Source organism: Danio rerio, chromosome 17 (genome assembly GCF_049306965.1).
Source record: "Danio rerio strain Tuebingen ecotype United States chromosome 17, GRCz12tu, whole genome shotgun sequence".
NCBI lineage: Eukaryota > Metazoa > Chordata > Actinopteri > Cypriniformes > Danionidae > Danio > Danio rerio.
This window is the reverse complement of record NC_133192.1, coordinates 48604158-48631170: the sequence shown is the minus strand read 5'-3', so window position 1 is coordinate 48631170 and position 27013 is coordinate 48604158. Positions and strand designations below refer to the sequence as shown.

Sequence of the window (27013 nt, the reverse complement as noted above, 5' to 3'; positions counted from 1 at the left end):
ATGTGTTCGGGTTGAATTTTCAGTTGAAAACCATTGCATTTTTATAAGTACAGAAAGATCTTCACAGAAATCCTAAAACTAGTGTTGCCTATGCAGTAAAATCAAGGATACCCTCTAGTGCTCACCTTCTGTACTGCAATAATAAATACATGCAAATAAAGATATTGTATTCACAGCTCCATAAACACTACATTTGGGTAAAAATTAACAATAGGGTTGTATTAGTTGATGTTAATTAAGTTACAGTATTTATTTATGTTAGTTCATTAAAAATTCAGTCATTCATTGTTAGTTCATGCTAACTCAACATTGCTAACTCACAAGCATTTGGATGTTAACTGTGCATTAGTAAATGTTGAACTGTTAATTATAAACGCTGTACAAGTACTGTTGATTATTAGTTCATATTCGTAAATACATTAACTATAGTGAAACCTTATTGTAAAATGACATTTGACTATAACTTTAAATTCATATCTAAAACTACAACATCATCAGGAATGAAACACAGAAAAGAAAGTGTATCTGATCAAATACATGACCGCTCAGATTTTAATAATGTCGCAGTCACCACAAAAGAAGGATAACAGGCATATTGCATTAATAAATCAGTCTTTAATGATTAATTCTAATCTCATTTCTATTATTCAGAATATCACGTACAGCAGCAAGGATACTAGTGCGAGACTTTGAATCTCACAGTATCACAAGTGTAATACAGATGACAATGTTCCAAGAGAAAGGCACACACATTAATATAATAGAGTCTAGAGAAAACAAATTCAGTATTTTTCTTTGAAAGAAACCAACATGGCACAACATTATACATTTGCTCAAATTATACTCATTATTATCGAGAAACACCAAACAATAGAACAGAAAACGTTCTACTTCTGATTGTCACATCTATAATGGCATACCTACGTTTCTAGGGCCCAACCTTATTCATAAAAAGGAAAAAAAAATTATTCACACTGATATTTTTATCCATTATTATTACATCATTTTGTTATTTTGGTTGAATTTGGTCTGGTTGAATGCTTGATTCTGATTGGTTGATGAATATTCTAAGGTGTGTAGTTAGTTTTAGATAAATGCACATCTAAATACATTTCTGGCACAAATGCATTACAGTTTATTATTCATGGCCTATTGAAATTCTTGATCTCATTGGCGGAGGGTGTTTGTTAAATTCATTCAAATGCACAGGTGGTTCCAGTCAGTTTTGATCACAGTTGAAATAAATGCCCTTCCCCCAAACATTAGTTGTAACCAGGGCTTAACATTAACTTTTTTGATCACCAGCCACTGTGGCTAGTAGTTTTCCAACATCACTAGCCAATCACCATTTCAACTAGCCACAATTTAATTGTTGGGAAAATATATTTTATACACATAAATATGACCTTGACATGCTAAAATTATTTGATTTAGAGATTGCGTTATCTCTACTTGCCTCCTCATTCATTTCACATTGTGTCGTGTATGAGCTTGCTCAATCGAGCAAATGGGTCAAGGTTTCATATATAACAATTAGTTTTCATAATTTTCAGAGCCCAAAATGAAGGATTTACCTCATTTATCTCTGACCACACCATACATAAACAGTTAATTATTTCTTAGCAACAAATTTTAAATGTGTCAAAACAAGCAAAATATAGCTGAATATACTTTTTATTTAACAAAACATATGCACTGTAATCTGTCCTGGCTAAAGGTCCCAGATCACCAGATCTCCCATTAAAGCAATGTTATTGTAGAAAAATGATAATTAAACCATATTACGCAAAAGAACGCAGGTAAAAAACATACTGTGTGATAATGAAAGGATGATCACACATGCATGGTTAATGTTAGACCCATAAATAATCTGTTCAAAAAATGATTAAAGCAAAGCAACTGGCGCTGCTTACAATAAGTCAACTCTGGAACTCTTGAATGCAGCAAGACTGTAGGTGCATGTTTCTCCCTTTTTGTTCAGTCTATTTGTAAGAGAACCGATCGCATCAGTTGTATTTCTAGACACAGTTGCTTCACTAAAGGAAACGTGTGAATAGGGCGTCCACTGGATTTCATTGGCTGACGCTTTTAAAGCCCCGTGTGAATAGGGCGTAACAGCTAAAGTGATGCGCGCGACTGTTTATAACGCGCACGCGTTATAAACAGTCGCGCGCATCACTTTAGCTGTTACGCCCTATTCACACGGGGCTTTAAAAGCGTCAGCCAATGAAATCCAGTCAGCAATAGGCCACTGTCTGAGCTGGTGTATTTGCATACAGCGATCTGATTGGCTGACGCTTCCGTTGGCGCTTGAAAAGTTGAGCTAGTCCCAACTTCTGAGCGAGCAACGCTTCTAAAGCAGTGCCGACGGATCCACAATGCAGTTCGGCAACACCTGACGTCACCCATTCAAAGTGAATGGGAAGCGTTGACGATGACGCCCCGTGTGAATAGGGCGTTAGCGCGAGTGATTATCCTCTCATTCGGTATTCACCTGCTTTGCTCGTGCGAAGTTGCGAACGCAATTACTTTTGTCAGTCGTGTTGCTTCTCGATCACCTGTGCATGTATATTGGACCTTCCATATTGTCGAACCCTGCTTTTAAGAATTATTATCTGGGAAAATTATTTTCAACTAGCCAAAGTGGCTAGTGGGAGTGTCTGTCTTACCCGCCACCGCCGAAATCTACCTGCATTTGGCGTGGCGGGTTGGCGGGTGTTAATGTAAAGCCCTGGTTGTAACCATAGCAACTGCACCCATTAATACACAACGTATCGGATACCAATATTTATCAGCCTATAATAGATTAATTCGTTAAATTCGTTGAAATGCACAGGCAGTTCTGTTTTCATCACAGTTCGGAATAAATGCATTTACTCCAAATCCATATACACCAGAGTAACCATAGCAACTGCACCCATAGACATACCCATGTATTGGATACCGATATTTATCAGCCAATAAATGATTCATTTGTTAAATTTGTTGATTCATTTAAATGCACAGGTAGTTCTAGTCAGTTTTGATCACAGTTCGAAATAAATACGCTTCCCCCAAACATTAGTAACCAAAGCAACTGCACCCATAGACACTCTCTAGTATCGAATACTGATATTTATTAGCAGATAATAGGTAAAATAGTTAAATTTTAAAAATGCACAGGTAGTTTGAGCCAGTTTTGATCACAGTTCCAAATAAATGCGCTTCCCCTAAACATTAGTAGTAACAAAAGCAACTGCACCCATATACACATTAATTTATTCAATTTGTTAATTCTTTAAATTAGTTGAAATTCACAGGCAGTTCCAATCAGTTTTGATCACAATTCGAAATAAATGCATTTCCCGCAAACATTAGTAGTAACCAAAGCAACTGCACCCATATACATTTATGTATCGAATACCAATATTTATCAGGTGATAATAGGTTAATTCGTTCATTCGTTAAATTTGTTGAAATGCACAGGTAGTTTCAGTCAGTTTTAATCACAGTTCGATGTAAATGCGCTTCCCCCAAACATTAATAGTAACCATAGCAACACACATGTACTGAATACTGATATTTATCAGCCGATAATAAATAAACAAATTAAATTTGTTAATTCGTTAAATTTATTGAAATGCACAGGTAGTTCCAGTCAGTTTTTTCTTTATCACAGTTCGAAATAAATGCACTTCCCCTAAACTTTAGTAGTAACCATAGCAAATGTACACAGATACACCCATAGATCGGATACCAATATTTACCAGCCGATAATAGATTAAATCCTTAAACTTGTTAAATTTGTTGAAATGCACAGGCAATTCCAGTTAGTTTTGATCAAAGTTCAAAATAAATGCACTTCCCCAAACATTAGTATTAACCATAGCAACTGCACCCACAGATACACCCATGTATCAGATACTGATATTTATCAGCCGATAATAGATTAATGTAAAAATGTTGCAATATCAGCAATAATATGTAAAATGAAATATTAAATATGAAAATATGAATTGCATGAAGAAAATGAGCTGCACGTATTTTGAATAATCCTACAATTTTGTCAGTGCAAAATTATTAAATACTTTAAAAAGTCTAGATAAATTTGTAAATAAAATCTGAATCTAATATGTACAAAATGTCAGATTTTTTTATCTTAACCTGCTCCCTCTCTTAAAATGCTGTCTAAAATGTATCAAAGGTTTAAATCATGTTCAGTAAAATAATTAATAATGAAGAAAAAACAAGCGGTTTAGTACTGTATATATATATATATATATATATATATATATATATATATATATATATATATATATATATATATATATATATATATATATATATATATATATACACTGTATGACCAATAAAATTTTCAGTATCTTAATTAGTCTAACGTTTTTTTTTGGTAAAATCCATACTTAAATCTGCTTCCTAAAAACAACGAATCCCTTCTTGAAATTTGCCAAAATATTGACATTTATTGTGCAAAAACTGACATAATTGTGCAAAACTAAAAAGTATTCAAATACACTAGATTACCAACTTACTATTAAACTATATACTTTTTTTTGTGTGTACCCATTTATGTTTTTAGTCAGTCAATTGATTTTGTCAAGGTCTGAACCTTGTTTGCTGTATCTATTCATATTAGTTGATACTGATAATAAACAAATAAAACACAGTGGCTATGTTTACATTAATGTTCTAATTTTCTAATAATTTTCTAATTTAAACCAACAGCAAAATGAAAGACCATGTAAACTCTTAAACCCAAATATACTTTCACAATCCTATCCAGATCTAATATTCATATTCATAATCATATAACAGGTACATGTCTTTAATTGTAAAGATGGAACTGGATGGAAAGAACTGGTGGACTGAGGAAAAATGGTAAAAAATTGCTGGTTTATGAAATGTTTAAAATAACAACAAGCATCAATTTTGTGTTTTAATCAGAATGTATATAAAAACATCCATAAACAATCGAACCACAATGTATAGTATATGTAAACAGACCTGCAAAATAGAATTCAATTAATTCAGATTGGCAAAATTTGGTGCATGTAAAATTAGCTACAGACTTAGATTTAGCTTAGACTCTCAGATTCTATTGCGAAATTAAAGCGCTTGGTTCATTGAGTATATTATATAATATATAATCAATCACCCAACCAACCAACCAAATAGTCAAATAATCATTTGTGAATTAGGTTGACCCTAATTTAGTTTGACCCTAATATCCTCCACATTTCTTTGTACAATTCCATTTCTTTTCATTGCATTATGAAAATATCGTCACATATTGCACAAAGCCACTGGATAAAGCATTATAGCATGCTCACTCACAATAAAATACTGATGGATGTGCACTAGCTCATGCTCACACAGCACTACAGTACTTTAGATCTCCTTCTAATAAATACAACAGAACCAGGAATACAGAAAAACATGAAGGAACCACAAAAAAAGATTGTAATCACAGTGTCGATGGAGTGGATGACTTCGCCACCACTGAACCAAACATCACGAACAGAGGTCAAAACACGGAAATATAAATAGTTGCTTTTATAATTCTGACTTCTGAACCCAAATGCCAAGTGCTGTTAGTTATTCCTTTGTATGTTTTTTATTTTAGTTTCACACATGAGAAGTCCTATTAATCTTGTCACATGCAACTTGTACAGTAATAAAAAAAAGCATAGATTTAAGGAACAGTTCACCCAAAAATGATCATTCGGTCATCATTTACTCACTCTTCACAAACCTGATTGAGTTTCCCTTTTCTGTTTATAAATGAGGGTTCCCAGATTTTTATTTCCTGATTTTACTGACTAAAAAGCTACATTATCATGACCTATCTCCACCTTATTTTTCATGTATGTGCAAAGACGTCTGAATTTATTTACTTTTCTTCATTTTTAGCAAAACAAAACAAGTTGTACATCTTTTTGTTTAGCAACTCTAATTTTCATATTACAGGGCTCTATTTTAATGATATAGGCGCAAAAGCATTAAAGACCTTTTGCTATTTTAGTGACGGAATAATATGCTCCTGCTCTTGTCGCTCTCGAGGGATGGGGAGTTGCGGAAGAAAGTGAACAGCAGACGGGGGAGAAGGGCGGTTGAGAAGGGGGATCAGTATAATGAGGTGCCGGATCCGGCAAAATGAGCTCTGACTTATACTAACTTGACTAACGCAACCTGCGCTGGACTTTAGAACAGGTTTTAGTTAATCAATGGCACGTCTATTTCAGTTCCTCAAAATAGCAGCATGCCAACAATGTACCTTAACACACCTCCTTTTAAGACTGTCACACCCCCGATTGTACAACGTGGCGCAAAACGTAAAAATTACAGTTGTGCTGGTCTGAAATTAGCAACAAATCGCACTAAACACGTCTTGCGCCTTATTGCACCAGGTCTATCACAGGGCCCATATATATATATATATTTGACTGTCAGCTGACAAGCAGAAAATGAATAAAACAACACAGAAAAATAGGCAAAACGTGTAAAACAATTACATTTGAATTGATGGAAAGTAACATTTAAAATGACAAACAAAAATATTCCAGATATATACACTGTAAAAATTATTTGTAAATTAGCATTTTTCTATAATTTGTGACTTTTTATTGTTTAATTTCTCATTTATTTATGCTTTTAAATTGCATTATGGGACCCTCGGTCTTCCCTCCAACAACTTTAATCTGCAAAAGTTTGAAAAAAGTGATGTTTTAGGAGTTTAAAGTGATATCTACATTGCAAAAGCGCTATACAAATAAAGGTATATTTAATTAAATGTAATATATTGTCTGTGTTAGTGTAGTATATTTTGTAATAAACCGTCATTTATTTTACATAAGTAATAAGTCTTATTTCTCAGTTTTTTCTTATACATTATATTATTTCAAACTACTAAAATGTCAATAAAAGTCACTTTGTTAAACTGTAGAGTACTTTTTTCATAACAAAAGTGGACAGAGCAGAAATCAATAATCCATAATGCAATTCACAACTGTAAATAAACAGAAAACACTTGTGGATAACAAAATATGGAAACTGTTAATAAATATTGTTTACAGTGCATATAAAATTCTGGAATACACCTTTTAAAATTTCATGACCAGTAGGAAACCTAACAAAAAATAAATATATATATATATATATATATATATATATATATATATATATATATATATATATATATATATATATTCATAGGAATGCTTACTGCTTTTGATCATTTTCTATAAAACTTTTTTTGTGCTTAACAAAAGAAAGAAACTCTTAAGCACTTAAGGGTGAGTAAGTGAATTGTTTTAGGGTGAACTATCGCTTTAAACTGAACAAAAGTGTTAGCAAATTACCCTCGTTTGGCTTCATCAAAACAGACTGGTTTCATATCAAGACTAAGGTGCTGTGGGTGAAATCTACCCTGCGTCTTACAGGCTACATTCTTGCATTTACGAATTATAAGTAACTTTACTGCAAAGTCAAAGTGCCGTTAGTCAAATCAAGTGTCTACCCAAATACATGAATGTACTGGTTCTTTACAAATTACCATACTCTACCCTGTTCCTCTGTTCTGATGCATTTTTATAGTGTATAAATAAAACTGTTTTGCACTAGATTTCAATATTTCTTGTACATTAATAAGTCGAGTTTGTCAGCAATCTTAAAATTGTTCTTAAATACAAAATTTCAATGCTAGAACTATTTTAGGTTCAGTTAATGGAGTATTCTATCAACCAACAATAAAAATGATTTACTCACTTTCATGTTATTACAAACACTATTTATGCTCATGTGCATTTTGAAGTATCGCATGAGAAATGAGTGATAAAAACGCTAAAAAATTGGAATCAAAATTTGCAAAAAAGTTTTAAGCTCGCTTGAGGTGGTTTAGAAAGAGTTAATGCGAATAGGTGATGGAAACACATTTGCCAAATAAACTCTGACATTGCAAACAATACATCCAAGTGACCAATCAGTTTCCTTTTTTGCTTGTCTAGTTGTTTACTGTTGGTTACTAGGTTACCAATAATACAGTTACAGTCATCCACTCAAGCAACTTGATAGAAATGCAATTCCAAATTCCAAATTTAAATTTGGGATCAGTGTTGGGTGTAAAACATTACAAGTAACGCGAGTTGTGTAACAATATTACTTTTCTAAGTAACAAGTAACACATTACTTAAAAAAATTACGTAATGATATTTGAGTTTTTTTATGTAACAACAGTTACTTCTTTGTTTAATTAATTAGCTTTTATAAAATTAATTTCTGAATTAAAATTAAAGTGGTCACCATGAATCACGCAGTCAATGAGAGCATGTGTTCATTATTTTGAGCGCATGAAAATAGGAAAAGGGGATTGTCTCAATGGACAGTGATTTTACTTAAAGGGGTGGTCCAGGGTGTATTTATAAGGCTTGGTTGTGTTTATAAGATGCAAAGCAATGTGTGGTCACGCTTCATTTGTAGAAAATCATGCTATTTTTTCATATATCTTACTTTAATTAAATACTGCTATTCTGCTAACATGAAAACGACTGTCATATTTTCTAGTTCCTCTGATTGGCCAGCTTGCGGATTGGCTCCACATCACGCCCCTACAAGCGCACGCTTTTGCGATGTGTAAACAGTCAGAGCAGCTGTTGGTAGCATTAGTTTAATCAGACAGAAAAATTAAGAGCACACAAAGCCTCACACCTGCTCTCTTAAATAAATTCTGACAAATCTTTCACATAAATTCGGAATAAGCATATGTAAGTAACATAAAATGTTCACAAATCTTGTAAAATGTTCACAAATCTGCAAGTTTGTTATTTGAGATGTAGAAGATTGTGGCTGTTTGACTGATAAATGTGTATTATTATCAAAATTGTTAGAGGTGCCAAACATCATTTCCCATTGTTTACATCCTTGCTACAACATACTGTTAACGCTAGAAACTGTGCCTGTAGTTCATCAATTTTAACAAATAAAAGTACTTACAGTTTGTGGCTCACAATCCACAGCTTCGTTGGTTGGAGGAGTTTTTAGCCGAATCCAGCACTGAACTGGGAGAGATTCTGGAAGTTCTCCTTTGTCAAATGGTAGCTATATATTTATTATAATTCTCTGGAACATGATTAAAATTAAATTGTAAGCACTTCTCTCTTTGTGTTGTGTCCTTTGAAAGCCAAATACAGAAACAGAACAAGCTCTGCGGAAATAGCAGAATTTGGACGACATTTTAGCTTTCACTGCTTTTAACATTACAGTGCCTCTGGCCATGCACCTTCGCTGCACAGGGTGTATGCACGTGGTGAATGTGCATAACCAGCAGACCTTGTGATCTCACTAGCCCGGATGTATTTTTTTGAAGTCCCTATAAACTTCATTCACTGAAGGCCTTGCTAAGCTAACTCGAAGAAAGACTTTGCACCGAACTTTGAGTGCAATACATTTAGAAGTGATGTTTATGTTCACACAGCTACATTACACATCAACTAAAGTTTAAAATATGATGGACCACTCCTTTAAGACAAATTGTACAAAAGTAGCAAACATTGCTTTAAACCTTCAGTAATCTGTATATACGGCATGTAGAGCTCTGGGGTCAGGAAGTTCTTCGATAACATTATCCTAAAACATTTTTATTATCAGAAAAGTTCTGAAAGAGATCAAGCCTCAGCCAGGTAATAAAACTTAAGACAAAAGTAACTCAAAAGTAACATAACTATAAAAAAAAAACTAAATAATGCAACTAGTAATTTTTGGGTAGTAACTCAATATTTTAATTTATTACTTTCTAAAGTAACTTTCCCCAACACTGTTTAGGATATTCTGTCTTTTTTTTGCAAACTTTGACAACATTTGCTTCATATTAGAACGTAAATCCGGCGATATTGAATATTGAGTAGTGTTGTGGAAATTTAAACTGTGTTGGTGACCACTGATTTTCATTATGCGGACATTTTTTATTTTATTTTAACCTTCAAATGCCATTGACAGACGTTTCATTTTGGGTGAACAATCGCTTTAAATCAAAGCACTACTTTTTTGTTTTTACAGAACTGTCTCACTGTCAAAAGTGCTATTGCTCAAAATGTGCAGAATGGCAAAAAAAATGTGATTACTGTATCAAACTTCTTGGCGATTAATTTAAAAACACATAACATAAACACATATTATAATAGCTGCAAGTTTAAAAACAAAAAAGGACTAACACTTTCTTTCCTTTTTCCCTCCTGTGTTAAATTTCTCACGAGGCTGGCAAACATAAACAAAGAAACATATATTTATCCTTTAAAATGTAGCACCACTATTTAAAACACACAACAGCACCTTCAAAAAAAAGAAGACCCAAGGAAATTATTAAGATCTTTGCTACATACTTTTTTCTTTCTTGCTAAAACAGTGCATTTTCTATCAGAAGCTTAAAGTGGCATAATTTTCAACCTGTGCATCCCAGCCAGGTTTAACATCTTCCTTTATTTTGATTATGTTACAAAATTCATGTGTTAGTTAGAAAACAAGCATGTAACATTATTAACTACTGTGGCTTTTAGCTCTGCTTTATGTTAGCATGTAATTTTTTCATGACAGCCAAACTGTATCTATTTGAATTAAAGGGCAGTTTCAGCATGTGTTCATTCACAGCCAATTTTATCATTCAAATATTTCACAGATGGACCATAATAACAAGTAACATTATGTTAAGAAAAGACATTTGCCATCTGTAGATGAACATCGCTGTTGTTTGTTGAGGTTTATATTACTAATATTACATACAGTGGGGTCCAAAAGTCTGCCACTACTGAAAATTTCATTAAGCAAATACATTTTATTTCAAATGTATTCATCATTCAATTTATTAAATTTAATTTATTATTGGATTGTTTTCTGTGTGTATGTGATATTAGATTTTTTTTACATTTGGATATTAGGTCAGAATTTGGCGTCAACAACATTAAAGAATGAATCCATCCTGCCTTTTATCAACGGTTGAGGTTGGTGGTGGTGGTGTAATGGTGTGGGGGATATTTTCTTGGCACACTTTGGGCCCATTAGTACCAATTGAGCATCGTGTCAACACCACAGCCTACTTGAGTATTATTGCTGACCATGTCCATTCCATCTCCTGATGGCTACTACCAGCAGGATAATGCACCATGTTATAAAGTGCGAATCATCTCAGACTGGTTTCTTGAACATGACAATGAGTTCACTATACTCAAATGGCCACCACAGTCACCGGATCTCAATCCAATGGAGCACCTTTGGGATGTGGTGGAGCCTTACCAACACAGTACTAGTAAGGTGTACTTAATAATGTGGCCGGTAAGTGCATATAATATAATGTAGTAATAACAGCAATATTGTGAAATATTATTATGACTTCAGGTAACTGATGATCCTGTAGACACATTTCTAAATTTGCTGAACATCTAAAATAAATTACATAGCCTTACAGACTTCTACTTTGTATAACTTAAAAAAACTAAATTAAAATGTGTTATACTATTCTGATTTATTAAAGTTACATTTTTTTAAACACGATTTACTGATCATATGATGATGAAAAACAATTTTACTGCTTAATATTTTTAAGGAAACTGTATCACAATTTTGATTAATTATGCAAACATTTAAAGAGCATATATAGATACATAAAATGCAAATAAATAAATAATTTAATTCATTCATTAAAAGTTAATCATTTTCACAAATAATATAATAAATAAAATGAAGTAATTTTTTTCTATGTGTTTACAGACCTTTGAACCCCACTGTATGATTGTTAACATATTCTTACTTCAGTAATATCATAATTTATTATTTGCATGTACATTCATCTATAGTTTTCACCTCTGTCCCTAAACCTCGTACCCATCTGACCTCCTCCGCTGGGACCAGCTGTCGTAACCCAGTCTACCAGCAGCCCCTTTGGACAAACCCCATCCAGACTGAGCAAGTAACTGCTGCTCTTCATCTTCATCCTGCTCAAGATGCTCTCCTGAAGACCTGATGCCAAACCACAGCACAATAACAAATATTTATCACCATTCACCACACATATATCATTTTAAGGTCACACTTTACAAAAAGGTTCCAAAAGTAATGGTAATTTATGTATTTATTAACTTGAACTAGCAAAAAAAAAAAAAAAAAAAACACTTTTAGTAGCTGCTCACATTTTACATCTCAAATTCGTGTGAAGAACATGAAGTGTAACGATCCCTTCACCAATTTTTATGTGCTTCTAAACTCACATTCTTGTGGCGTTTGCCATTGCTAAGCAACCTTCAGTTGTGCTCAATGAGAATCCACTATTGACAAAGCCTCGCTGCAGCTCTGATACAAGTTTTATTTAGAGAAAATAAAGTACTGCAGTGTTTGGGTCTCTGCGCTTGTCTGAGGTAACTAGTCTACCATTATTAGAGAAATGTTTATAATTCATACAAAGTTTGAAGCTGATTCTTTTGTCGGTTCTTGTAACATGACGCATGGTTAAATTGTGACATTCAGTACTCACTGTGCTTTAGGTGCTCATGGAAAAAGCAAGCATGTCTCTATATGAAATAACAAACTTGAGTGAGCAAAAGATGTGACTTTTTTTCCATTAGTTAACGAAAACAAAGTAACTTCTTTTTAGTTTAACTGACAGTGCAATAATTGATGTTAACAAGCATAACTAGTTAAGGAACCAATTCCCAGTATTAACTAGGTGCTTATTAGTTGCCTATTAGGATATCGACTGAACTAGTAACCTTATTGCTGTGAAGTAGAGGTCTGCCGCAGGACCCAACCAGATTTCTGCGGTGCGGGAATAAATTTCAGAATAAAGCGCGGGAGCAGTCGGTTACTGGTTTAATTTTGGACGGGAGCGGGCCGTCTAGCAATATCGCTCCCGACTCTCGAGCGAGCAAGGACGCGTAAAAAGCAAGAGACTTGCAAAAGCAAGAGACTTTATTTGTGTGTTCATTATGGTTAAATGAATGACAACTATAAATTCATGTAAAAATTTTGGAGGGAATGTGGAGGCAACATAAAAAATAATATTTGTATTACTCATTTATGAATAGAACTGTTTTTTAATATAGACTTTTTTTCAGATTAAAAAAACAATTTCTCATCTCGCATGCCTGGATCTGCTTGGACAACAGTGGAATACATCACATCCAGTTGGCTGGTCGCATACCGCCTAGTCGCAGGAGTTCAAATATTTAATGGGTCAAATCGGATCTGAAATTTCTGCATACAGAGATGATCAGAACTCTCCTGGACTACTCTCTATTGTAGATGAATAACTTCCGGTCTGTTGCTTGTCGTTTAATATGTGCAGTGGAAAGATGGCCTGAGGCATCCGTACTAACCACTTAGCCACCATGTCGCCCCTGTTTAGACTTATTTTTGCCAATTTAACCAATATTGACAGAAAGTGATGTTGGAGAGTAGGAGAACGAAAAAAAGTAGAAAGCTACAGGAGTCAAGATTTGAACGTGAGTTGGAATGTCGGTGCACTGACCACTAGGCTATCTGCGCAGACATAACTTTAAATTTTAATAAATTCTTTTGTAAATTTTGGACCAAGTTAAATGATTAATATATTTTTTACAAAATTGTCATATGAAACTGTTAAGTTGACTTAATTTTATATAATTATGCATTTAGTTTGTTACCTGATTAATTTTAAAGCAATGGGTTAACTCATTTTTTTTAAGTAAAGTCAACTAATTGCTTTAATAGCAACAGGTTTAGTCTTTTTTAATTAATTTTATATAATTATGCATTTAGTTTGTCACTTAGATCATGTCAGTAAATACATTAACTAATGAAACCTTATTTTATAGTGTGACCAATTTTTTATAGAAAGCATATTTAATTTTTCATACACATTAGGACTAATTCAATGGAAAAGAAACACATACTCATTACTTGTGCAAGGGGAAACATGAATATTTACAGTCTTGGTAAGATGGTGTGAATTAATTAGAGAGTACAAACTTTCCACTACAGAAACCAAGAGCACCTTTTGACAAATGAGGACATGATTTGAAGGCTCTGAATTCTTTCAGCTGTTTTTTGAGTATTTGAATTGTGGCTTAAAAGAAGGTTATGTGAATTACTGAGTTAAATGTCATACCTGCTTTGTGTTATTCTTTGTGGAGCGAGCTCTGATGGCAGAGGCACCTGAAATAATGACAAATTAGTGAAACACAGAAAGCTGACATATTTCTGAAATAGAAGTTCATTATTGCAATCCTGAAAAATCTTGCAAGTGGGTCATGTCAGGTGATTTATTATCAAAGGGAATTTCCTTTTTTTGTTCCAGTTCAGGGGTCTCTGACCTGATGCTTTTTGTTATGAATATGTGTTCAGTTTGTGAATTAAGATTTAATTTAGCCAATTTTTAGAAAGCTTGAATAAAAATTTGTTAAAAACTAGCATATTGTTTGTTATAATTTTAGTGACACTTCACAACAATTTTCCAGGTACTTTATAAATGGACTAAAATGAACAATACTTGTGCATAACTAATTAATCATAGTTCAGCATTTACTATTGCATTATTACAATTCAAAAGTGTGCTTCTTAACATTGGTTAAGTTTTAATGAGTTAGCAATAAACAACTTTATTAACTTTATCTATTATTAAGATGAATAAATACAATTATAAATGTTTGTTCATGCTAACATTAACTACCTATAGAACCTTATTGTGAAGTGTTACCATAATTTCTTTATAGCTTTTGTTTAAAAAAAAAAAATAATAATTTTATTATATATTTTTTTACCTTTTAATGAAAATGCATTTTGTTTATGTGACCTACAAAATCACTTTCATAACAAAATGTATGATATGCACCAGTGATTCCCAAACTTTTTTCCAGAAGACTCCTAGTTTAACATTTAAAGTCCTTAATGATCTGTCTATGGTCTAAACAAAAACAGTGGAGAGCCTGAATGAAAATGTAAATCTGCCTTCTGACAGTAGGTGGTGCTTATAGAAAGACAGAAATGCTGGAAGATGTTTGCATAATGCTGGAAGGTACCTCAATTTTATCTATTTTTTTACTTAAAAAATCTTTTAATAATCATTAAAATTGCACAACTAACTGTCAATAATTTGGTTTATCATCACACTGGTATCTGTTTAATTAGTGCTTGTTACCCTAATAACAGTGTTGTGCGGTAGCATCGCTACAAGTAGTGACGCTACAAGCTTAACTACATTTCTCAGTAGCGTGGCGGTCGTGTCACTACTTTATTTATCGCATAGCTTTTCAGTAGCAAAGCTATTTTTTAGTGAAATAACGCAGAAGCATCCACACAAGCTACAATTACTGATGAGGGACCAATAAGTGAAAGCACTGAAATTCACTGAGCTGTGAGGCCTGTGTCAAATGAAAGTAAATCTATTTAATGGTGAGAATGACGATTTCTTCTTCTTCCTGTTTTTTAGTGGTTGACAACAAAATTTTTATTGCGTTACTGCCACCTTTTGCTCTGGTCAGTGACCAATTAGGCTAACACGAGAAATGTGCTTGATAGAAAGATGACTGAGGGAGAGGATATATTTATGAAGCAGGATTCCTTGTGACCATATCTCAAGCAGTACATGTTTCATATCTGTATATATATATATATATATATATATATATATATATATATATATATATATATATATATATGTATACATACATACAGTTGAAGTCAGAATTATTAGCCCCCTGACTTATTAGCACCCTGTTTATTTTTTTTTTACCCAATTTCTGTTTAATGGAGGGAAGGTTGTTTCAGCACATTTCCAAGCATAATAGTTTTAGAAACTTATTTCTAATAATTGATTTATTTCATCCTTGTCATGATGACAGTAAATAATATTTTACTTGATATTTTTCAAGACACTTCTGTACAGCTTAAAGTGACATTTAAAGGCTTAACTAGTTTAATAAGGTGAACTAGGCAGGTTAGGGAAATTAGGCAAGTTATTGTATAATGATGGTTTGTTTTGTAGACTATCGAGAAAAAAATTAGCTTAAAGGGGCTAATAATTTTGTCCCAAAATTGGTTTTTAAAAAATTTAAAAAGTAAGACTTTCTCCAGAAGAAAAAATATTATCAGACGTACTGTGAAAATTTCCTTGCTCTGTTAAACATCATTTGGGAAATATTAAAAAAGAAACAAAAGAAAAAAACAAAACAAAAGGGGGCTAATAATTCTGACTTCAACTGTGTGTGTGTGTGTGTGTGTGTATGTATATATATATATATATATATATATATATATATATATATATATATATATATATATATATATATATATATATATATATATATATATATATATATATATATATATATATAAATTCATTTTGAAGAGTTTAATTCATTATGAAGAGTTGGAAATACATACAATATGATGCTTTTCCTAATTATTTCCCTTTACTATAAATGACTATAGTATTTTAAATGTGTAACACCTGGTTTTATCAGATTTTTAGTTATGTACAGCATATTATTATACTGAACAATTCTGCCTCATATGTTTAATTGACAGTTTTATTGATCCCTAAGATATGATCGATTTGGATTTAAGTTGCTTCAATTTAAAAATGAAAATTGTAAAAATAGTTTAGATGTAGCTTAACTACTTTTGTCAAGTAGCTTTTAGCTAAGCTTGTTACATTTTAAGAAGAGTAACTAATAGCTTAGTTCAATACATTTTTCAAGTAGCTTTTCCAACACCTAATAACTACAGTGAACCTTAATAATTCTTGGAAGACCCCTACTGGGACGCAGATGAGGGGGCCACTGCTATACATTATATCATGAGCTATACAGTAGTGGCCAAAAGTGATGTCTAATGTCTGAAAATTATTCTGCCTTTATTTTAGCTTTTTATTAAGCATTTATTAAATATCCTGCATGCATAATACAGAGCATAATACAGAAAACTAACATACACATTCCATGTTTTAGTTGTTTTCTTTATTGTGATGCAATGAAAAAATTTTTTTTGTCATGATTGTAATCTTTATTTCTGACCTTAAACTTAATAAAAGTCACTTAATAACAGGTATTAATTATATCATTAAGTGTTATTTTGTCGATTTTAGATTAAATGTAAATAAAGCAACAGAAACTGTCCTCTGCTCCCAACGAGTTATTGTTAAAATGGCTAAATCTGGTCTGTTTTTTTTTCTAACGTATGCAAAATATTTAATGGACATTTTATAAAAAGTTTACATAGATGCACATGACCTATGGCCACTTCTGCATACTGTTGTTTTTTTTTGTGGAAGTTTTCATGACATACGGAGTGTGCTGTGCAGTAATGCCTGTGAGGGCCCCTCTGATAATATTCCAGCAGTTTCTCAGCCAGGGAAATCCGCCGCAGGAGGCTCTCGATGAACCGCCGCAAACGAACCTTCCCACACATCTCATGCTGCGCCGCTGCCTCCAGAAACTTCTGGATGGTAATGACTTCCCTGCAACATGGTAAAAGATGGTTACCAAAGAACAGCTTAATGAAACTGAAACATGATTTACATTTTGCAAACTAATGTCTTTAAAGTAGTGCTTTTTTTTTGGTTCTTGCTGCTATACATAGAGGGATTTTTAAAAAAAGAAAACAACAACAGAAAATTTCCACTGCACGACGCAAGGTAGGCGGAGCCCCAGAGCGACGTCCACCAATGTATTACAAAGGTGTTTCAGAGCAAACTTTTGTTTTAAACGTAAAACAAAAGTTTTACACCCCCCACCCCCCCACCTCGATTACAAATAATGTTGCACCAAGAGATAAAATATTTGTAATTCATTTCTGTACTTAATTACTTTGTAAAAGTATTTTTATTTTGGAAAGCTTTTACTTGCATTTTAAATAGTGCACAATTTAATCACAATATATATTAATTGTACTTTTATTCTACTCGGTGCGCACAGCTAATTATTTTGAGTTTAACTTAAACAGTTAAATAATTTCAGGAATCACAATGAATGATTCTTTCAAGAAACTTGATTAAGCTGAAAGCATGAGTTCTTGAGTAAACATCTCAATTGAATAAATTTAATAAGCCAATCAGAGCAATTCACCAGTTAGCAGGAACTCCAGATAAGAACTCACTGATTCAAATAAACCAGATGGAGTAAATCTCCAGTTAACGATTCTCTAATTCAAATGATACCACTTAGAGAGAGCCTCCAGTTAAGAATGAACTGACTCAATTGAGCCAGACAGAGTGAATCTCCAGTTGGGAACTCACTGATTCAAACAAGCCGGTCAGAGTGAGTACAGTTAATGATTCGTTCATTCAAAATGATTTAATCTGAGTGAATCTCCAGTTGAAAACTCACTGATTCAATTGAAGAAGTCTCAGTTTTGTTCAGTTACATTTGTATTTAAATCTGGTCAGCAAATTTTTACATGCATTTTGGTTTTACTAGTGTAGTGTTGATATCATACTACTGATAATCCTTATTTTATCAGTAGTAGTCAATATATGAGCAAGTACTTACTACATTTAATACTTGCTGTAAGTACATTTTTAAAAAGGAAGTCTGTACATTGTCAATTATGTATTTTGTACAAAATATCATTTCAGCAACGATGTCACAATGTGTGTCAGCAATAATCACATCACAGGACATGCAATGTTGTGTTAGGATTAAAGTTTATCAGCACAACAGTTGAGATAATGTAGAGTCATTGCAAAGTATAACCATAACAGTGTTTTAAAAGCCATTTCAAGAGAGTTTATAGCATTTAGGCACAAAATAAGTACATTTCTAACTTTACAGAAGAATAATGTTACTGAAAAAGTATAACAAAGACTTTAATTTTATTTTACATGACATTATTCAGTTTCTGTACCTGAATAAGGTTTGACTCTACCAAAAACCCTAAAGCAGTGTTTATTAAACTTTTTATTTTTGCTATTGATTATTTTGTTATACATTACTCACACCCCAATCAATCTAATCTAATGAATGATTTCTTTCCAAATAGAGCTATTAAAGCGATCTGGTAAAGTTGTATTCATATTGCAATATATAGCAGAATAACAAAATAAGACACCGTCAGATTTTTTTGTTTTTGGGTATATCTACTGTATATATAAGAACTTGATTTGTTTACCCAGGGTTGCTGCAGGTTTCACCAAATTAAATTTAAGAAATTTTAAGACATTTTTAAGACCATTATGAATTAAATTTTAGACTTATACAGGGCTTAATGCTTTTTTTAAATATTTTTTTTAATATTCCAGTTGCAAAAGATTTTTATTTGCCCCATCAAAATTTTATTATAATTTAATAAATTTAATAATGCAATAATTTAAATTTATTAATAGAAAATACAGATCAGGTCAGTATCCTCGCAGTAAATACAGGAAGAACTTTTAAACAAATGTTATTGTAAGGAAAATAATTATGAGCAATATATTTTATTTAGGTGACGTGGTGGCGCAGTAGGTAGTGCTGTCACCTCACAGCAAGAAGGTCGCTGTTTCGAGCCTTGGCTGGGTTAGTTGGCATTTCTGTGTGGAGTTTGCATGTTCTCCCCGCGTTCACGTGGGTTTCCTCCGGGTGCTCTGGTTTCCCTCACAGTCCAAAGACATGCGGTGAATCGGATACTAAATTGTTCATAGTGTGTGTGTATGTGTATGTGTGTGTGAGAGAGAGAGAGAGAGAGAGAGAGAGAGAGAGAGAGAGAGAGAGAGAGAGTGTATGGGTGTTTCCCAGCATTGGACATCCGCTGCATAAAACATGTGCTGGATAAGTTGGCGGTTCATTCCGCTGTGACGACACCAGATTGGTAAAGGGACTAAGCCGAAAAGAAAATGAATGAATGAATGAATGAAACAACCATTATAGTGTTATGAAAAGAGTTAATTATGAAATTGTTGAATAAAAAGTGACAAATTTTATTGAGATGGATTGTTGGAAATTCTATGGGTTTTGGCCAAATTGGGTAGCTATGCATGAACAAAGGAAAATTAAGACCTTTTCAATAAGATTTAAGACCCACAACACAATATTTCAGTAGATTTAAGACTTTTTAAAGCCTAAAATGTTGTTTTTGAGATTCAAGAAATTTTAAGACTTTTTAAGACCCTGCAGACACCCCCCCGTTAACACATTTACCACTGCTTGGCAAAGATGATGCAGCCTACATTTACTGACATTCATGTCATTCCAAAGCATTCATTTTTTATCCAATACTACACTGCAAAATAATGCTTGTCTTAAAATTTTTGTCTTGTTTTTAATCCAAATATTTAAAAATTCCTTAAAAAAAAGATATATTTCTGCCCTTAAAGCAAGCAAAATCTGTCAATGGGGTAAGTAAATTAATCTTAAATCAAAAGTAAAAACAAGATTATTTTGTTTACCTCATTGGCAGATTATTTTGTTAAGGAAAAAGTTAGTTACCTTTGGCATATGTATTTGCTTGCCTAGAAAACGATTTTTGGTTTAAGAATTTTTAAATATTTGGATTAGAAACTAGACAAAAAATCTAAGTAAGAACAGCATTTTTGACTGTATCATCCAGGTCTATTTAGGACATGCAGTTACATTATAAATAGCAGCTTGGGCATTCTTTGAAACATCTCCTTTTGTGTTTTAAGTAGGAAAATACAAAATTCAACCACAACCACAAATATGAATAATCTGAAATTCATTTCGACTCTTCCACTTACTGCTCTCTCCTCTCCAGCTCGTGCTCGGAGATGCTGAGCTGCTGCTTGAGCGTGGCGATGACCATGACGGCGGCATCCACCTGTCTACTGAGCGCCCGCTCTCGCTCCAGCACCTCCTGTTTCTCCTGGGCCAGGTGATGAGAATGAGCGCGCTCGCACAGGATAGCCGTATCTGTCTGAGCCAGCTCCGAGCTCAGACGCAGCAGACGCCTCTCCATGCTGCTGTTGGCTGTCCTCATCATTCCCTCCAGCCTCTTCTCAACTGATGCCACCGGAGCTGAAAGCGGTCCAGCGGATGCATCCCCAACACTCAGGCTCCTCTCTGGGAGCTTCTGCGATGCGGGTTGCATGTGTTTGTGCTCTCCTCTTGTGGATGAGTTTGTACTCGTGCCAGCGTCGCGTACTTTATGAGTGTCTGCACTGGGGATTTTGCAGCCCTCCTTGCGTTCTGAGTGGCAGAGATCTCTGGGAGAGAGCAGGCTGATGTCGTGTTTGGTGTGGAACGGGTGGTTGTACTCTAGGTGAGCTCTGAGAGAGGAAAGAGTGTGAAAGCGCTCCTGTTCTCCACATCGCGGGCAGCGGAAGGGAAGGTGAGAAGTGGCTCCGGCTCCACACGCCTGACCGTTCTTCACAAACAGAGCTGTGTTACGTGTGCACACTTTCTGCTGCATGACACAGACCACCTGTCAACAACAACATAAAAAAACATATTAAAAGACCTGGCAACACAGATGTTAGATTTCATAGGCAAAGCAAGACAAGGCAAACTTTATTTATAGAGCCCAATTTAACACAACTGTAGTTGATCCAAAGTGCTTTACAATAAAATAAACTAGACAATAAAACTAAAAAAAAACTGGTATTAAAATACAATGAAATATATTTAAAAGTAATACTAAAATATAAATAATAAAAAATAACATGCATGCATCAGTCAAAGGCAAGAGAGTAAAAATATGTCTTTAAATTAGATTTAAAAGCATCCAAAGAAGGAGAGATTCTGATGTTCAGTGGGAGACTGAAACAAGACTGAAAGCTTTATCACCCTTTGACTTGCAGCGAGACCGAGGGACAGACAAAAGAAACTGGTCATGAGATAAGTAAAAAAAGAAGAATTTTAAAACCCACCCTGTATTTTATAGGTAGTCAGTGCAATGAGGCGAGGACAGGGCAGATATGATCTCTTTTCTTAGTTCCTGTTATTAATCTGGCGGCTGCATTTTGGACCAACTGTAGCCGAGAGAGTGTTGACTGAGGAAGGCCAATGTACAAAGAGTTGCAGTAGTCTAACCAAGAGGAGATTAAAGCATGGGTTACGATTTCTAAATCTTTTTTAGAAAGAAAGGGTTTAACTTTTGCCACCAATCTAAGCTGGAAAAAGCTGCTCTTCACAACCGCATTTACATGTTTATCAAACTGCAAGAGTGGATCGAAGATAACTCTGAGATTTTTGGCGTGATTGTGCAGATTGTCATTTAGGGCTCCTAGCTGAGTTTTAATTGAATTGTTGGTAGCAACAGAACCTAAAATTAACACTTCTTTTTTATTCTCATTTAGTTGCAGAGAGTTATTTGTCATCCAGGTCTTAATGTCGGTAAGGCATAGGAAAAGATTTTCTAATGATAAATCTTTTCCTAGTTTGATTGGAAAGTATAGTTGGAGATCATCAGCATAGCAGTGATAGCTTATGTTATGTTTGAGGAGTATTGAGCTTAAAGGAAGCATATAAAGAGAAAATAAAAGAGGGCCAAGAATAGATCCTTGTGGAACACCACAATGAATAGGTTTAGGTGGTGAAGTAAAGGATCCAATATTTACAGAAAAATAGAATGACTATTCTAACATCTGTCCTGGGACTACAGAAAAAAATGAACCTTTTAGCTAATTTTGGTGCATCGTATTTTTTGTATTATTTATTTTGATGTATTAATGTGCATTGTCCCTGTCAAATAAACCTGAAATAAAAATAATCATCATCATCACAATAGATCTGATAGCCAAGTTGTCTGATTTATGAAATGTGCATAGAAACCTTCCTAAAAGTGAATGTACGGTAGAATAAATGTTAAGTTATTAAGGATTATGGCTCAGAAGATGATTTAAAGTGGTTAAATTATGTCAATATTTCCATGTTTATGTTTATAGTTGGGCAAAATCTACAGTCAAAGTGTGTTTTGGGGTTAATGCAAGTTTCACCAATCAGATTTAAGGCTTTTTATAACCAAATTTCAGACTTATACAGGGCAAACTGCAGGATTTTTTTTCTAATGAGCCAGTTTGTCCAGCAGAAAATTTCTATGCGCCCTATCAAAACCATTTAAATGTATTATTCATAAGCCAGCCACGTATTTAAAGAATGTGTCAAAACTAGCAAACCCTGGTTGTATACATAGGTCTGTCACGATATCTATTTATTGTACGATATATTGCACCAAAATATATTGCAATAAACGATATTATTGCTATTTTCAGACCATTTTATGCCACTCATTATATAATGCAAGGATGACAATATAATATCATCACAATACAAGTACATTCTTCCAAAGAGCACATAATTAATTTAATTGGTAATTTTAACAGTTTAATAATTATAATGAGATTGTGAAAACGCAGATCCTAAATAAATAATAATAAATAAAAAGAGCAAGGTAAAAGTAACAGAGGCTGCGATATCTGCTGTCAGATCTATTTTCACTGTTTAGACAACCACATGAAAGTATAATAAAGTAATTTATAGTAAATACTACAGTGTTTTATTAACCATACTGACACTGACACCTCCAATAGAGATAGAGATGTTGCACGATCATATAAATGTGCTAGAACAGTTTTTTTTTTATGTATGGGCAATTATATATTGCATCACCAAAAACGATTGAGGTCATGTCCATGTGTTGCAAAGTTGATATATATTGATTATTGTGACAGGCCTATGCATACATGTACATTCTTTCAATAGACCTTTTCTTTTAAAGCAATTTTTGACAAGCTTTAAAAACTAAAATGATCTAAATGTCCATCAGTCTGTCCAGGTCAGTGTGCTCACCACATATGGGGCTCTATTTTGACGGTCCATGCGCAAAACGGAAAGTGCAGGGCGCAAACACATTCAGGGCATGTTAGAATCCATATTTGCTAATTTAAGGATGGGAAAATCCGCTTTACACTGTGGCGTATGGTCTAAAAGGGTTGAGTTTATTTTCTTAATGAGTTATACAGTAGATGTGTTTTGAGAATAAACCAATCAGAGTCTCATCTCCCATTCCCTTTAAGAGCCTTGCATCGCGCCATAAGTGCTTTTGCTATTTACATGTATTTACATGACGTAAAGTAAGTGTAAGTGGAAAAACTGAGCATTTCACAAGCAAACAGTTAACATTTAACAGTTTTTTTTTAACAGAAAACAGTTAAACAGAGCATCTACAGAGCATCAGAATGAGAGATAAATGATCTATTTTCACGTAGGCTATCGTGGATAGGGAAACCTTTACGCACAGACATCAATTAACCTATAAATAATTAATTTTGTTTGTTAAGCGCAAATATTTGTTTCAAAACTATTTCTAAATTCAGTTTTAATTTCCAGCAAACAAATAAATGAACAATAATAACGAAGTGTGTTCAAAAACCTGAGTTATATCCAAATATACATGCTGTGCCCCATATGGTCTAAAACCTGCAGGTGGGCAAATCTAGGCTTGTTTTTAATAAAACAAATAGAAATATGGATATAATAAATACTACTGCTATTAATAATAATAACATTATACAAAAGCAAATTGTTATGAATTAACTAAAAAAGCCTCCTGAGATGAAAAAGGGAAAAAAGCAGTGGTTTTTCATATTTTTGTAGGCTAGAAAAAAATATGTTTTGTAATATTTTTATCCTTTATATTTTTTATCTTTATTTAGCATTTTTTCTATGTAGACATAAAACATGTTCTAACTTTTCTTCATCTGACAATAAATGTAAACAAGGCATGTATCCTTACATATACACATGTTTATATGAAAAAATGTATGAATCTTTCATCATTTTGACTTTTATTTTTTATTAGCAAAAGTTTTGCACAAGAGTTAAACTCTGCTTTGATTGACAATGAACGGGGCAACGCGGTGGCTCAATGGTTAGCACTGTCGCCTCACAGCAGGAAGATCACTGGTTTGAGTTCTGGCTGGGCCAGTTGGTATTTCTGTGTGGAGTTTGCATGTTCTCCCCATGTTGGCATGGGATTTCTCCAGGTGCTCTGGTTTCCCCCCATAGTCTAACGTCAAGCGCTATAGGTGAATTGTATATACTAAATTGTATTTGTGTGAATGAGAGTGTATCTGTGTGCTCTGTTGCAGCTGGAAGGGCATCCGCTGTGTAAAACATATGCTGGAAAAGATGGCGGTTCATTCCGCTGTGGCAAACCCTGATGAATAAAGGGACTAACGTGAAGGAAATTGACTGAATGGACTGGATGTGTTCTGTTAACTCAGCTAAACTAGAATCACTAAAACTAAATATACAAAACCTAAATAGAAATGGAACAAACTAAAACGTACACCAAATTTTAAAATAGTATCGAAATATAAACTAATTTTAAAATGCAAAACTACAATAAGCTTAGAGACCAGCAGACCACAAACCAAACTTGTCATGTGAAGAACTTTAACTTGTCCAGTCATTTTACAAGAGGGGAAATAAGGGACACAATATGTAATTAAAGCATATATCTTTAGCTTTTCATTATTTTATTTTAACTTGAATTATATACAATACATTTGTGAATTTGGTTAAAATGCCAATTTGGTAAAAATGCCAATTTTGTATATAATCTAGATTTTAGGCTGACCAGTTTGACGTAAATGTAAAAATAAATCTTGTCAGAGCACATATTAGGATATAATACCAAGTATTTGAAAACAAATGCTCAAATGTCTTTATTTATTGTGATTTTTGAGTAATGTGTATTTGTCGATATTAGAATGGCATATTTTTTGTCTGACATATTTTATGTCAGAATGGGAGAAGCTAATAAAAAAAGAGGGTCAAGAGTTAGTTAGCTCTGCTGGTAGATGGTAACTGCTTGAATCCAGAACAATGGCTTCCAACATATGAATACGGTTTTCAGTAAATATGTTTTACGTTTTTATTGATTTATAATTTTGGTCAACATAAACATGGCTCAGAAATTAATTTTCAATCCAGCAAGCTTGTCACAAGGCCTCACATTGTCAGAATGTTTTAAGTTATCATTAAAATAGGGGGAAATTACAGTATTCCGGTGTTGACAGAAAAAAAGAATTATCACAACTAGAATACATTCTAGATACTCATTCAGGATATATAACAAGCCAATTTCCATTCATTAATAATCACACATCACCAATATTTTAGTGTATATTCAGCATATCAATGATTTAAGGTTACACAGGCTACAATTAAGCTAATCAAATCAAATTCATACACCTCAATGGCAACATCAATTGCATTAGCGAATGTTTAAATGGCTTCTATTAATAAATCATGTCATCTTAAGTTGAAATCCGTTGTACTTCCATAAAACTGCCCTACGCAAACCTTCCTTATGCAAGCATGCGATCTACTGGCCGGAGTCTGAAATCAGACAGGTAGTCAGCTGACATTTTCTATAGCACCAAGCATGCAGCCATACCTTAACGAACGAGCTCCAAGGGGATTGTTTTGTATTGTAATCTTTAATCAAACTGTTGATCCTTCGGGTTATCTGTTGCTTGGTATTTCTGTCCGGCCCCACTGGTAGCGTAACCCTCTCTGACTGACTGAGATACAGCTGAACGGTATCTAGGTGTATGAAGTCATCTGGTTACTAACGACGTTGTTAAGAAAGAGCGTGACAGCAACGACAGAGGTGACATTGATTTTTTTTCATGTGATGCTGAATGGCGTTTTCGTTAGCAAAACTGTTGCAAAATGTAATCGCATTGTGTGTTAAATTACAATCGACCTAAAAAATGATCCAGCTGCCACTGACTGAAAAGGAATGTTCGACCAGAACGTTGAGGAGAATTCATTAGAATGCAGTGCGGCAGAGCATTGGGTTAAACTATTTAAAGACAGACGGGGAGGGATGAGAAAATGTCAAAGTGCAAACACAAACACAGCTTGTGATCATTTTTTGTAGCTAGCCTAATACGTAGTTATAATAAACTCTAAATATATTTAATTAAAAAAATAATACTATAGTGAATATATTTAAGCACATTTTTGTTCCTCTTTAGATATTCCAACCTTTCCGATTTTAAATGTGGGTTTTCCCAACTGTTGGGTAGGCTTTGAAAGAAGCTGATTGGTCGCTT

At 33.6% G+C, this 27013-nt stretch overlaps 1 protein-coding gene and 1 long non-coding RNA gene across 8 annotated transcripts in view; one reads left to right on the top strand and one right to left on the bottom strand.

Moving 5' to 3' along the window:
• znf365 (zinc finger protein 365) overlaps positions 1-26703 on the bottom strand; it is a 64335-nt gene extending 37632 nt beyond the window's left edge. For 4 of the 7 annotated variants that reach the window (XM_073927739.1, XM_073927738.1, XM_073927737.1 and 1 more), the window contains exons 1-5: positions 26350-26703; positions 20687-21369; positions 17302-17473; positions 14126-14172; positions 11848-12003 (exon numbers count right to left, since the gene is read on the bottom strand). In XM_073927739.1, the coding sequence (XP_073783840.1) occupies positions 11856-12003; positions 14126-14172; positions 17302-17473; positions 20687-21357 (1038 nt within the window). In that variant the 5' untranslated portion in view covers positions 21358-21369; positions 26350-26703 and the 3' untranslated portion in view covers positions 11848-11855. Of the gene's footprint in view, positions 1-8227; positions 8556-9463; positions 12004-14125; positions 14173-17301; positions 17474-20686; positions 21370-21814; positions 21973-26349 lie in introns of those variants that run through there. The other 3 variants (XR_012392982.1, XR_012392983.1, XM_001339655.7) reach the window with 3 other exon arrangements.
• Positions 528-4165, top strand: LOC141378411 (uncharacterized). The gene is made up of 3 exons (XR_012392984.1): positions 528-2060; positions 2455-3465; positions 3628-4165. It is a non-coding gene; the product is annotated as an uncharacterized lncRNA (long non-coding RNA).
• Positions 26704-27013: the final 310 nt, after the last annotated feature.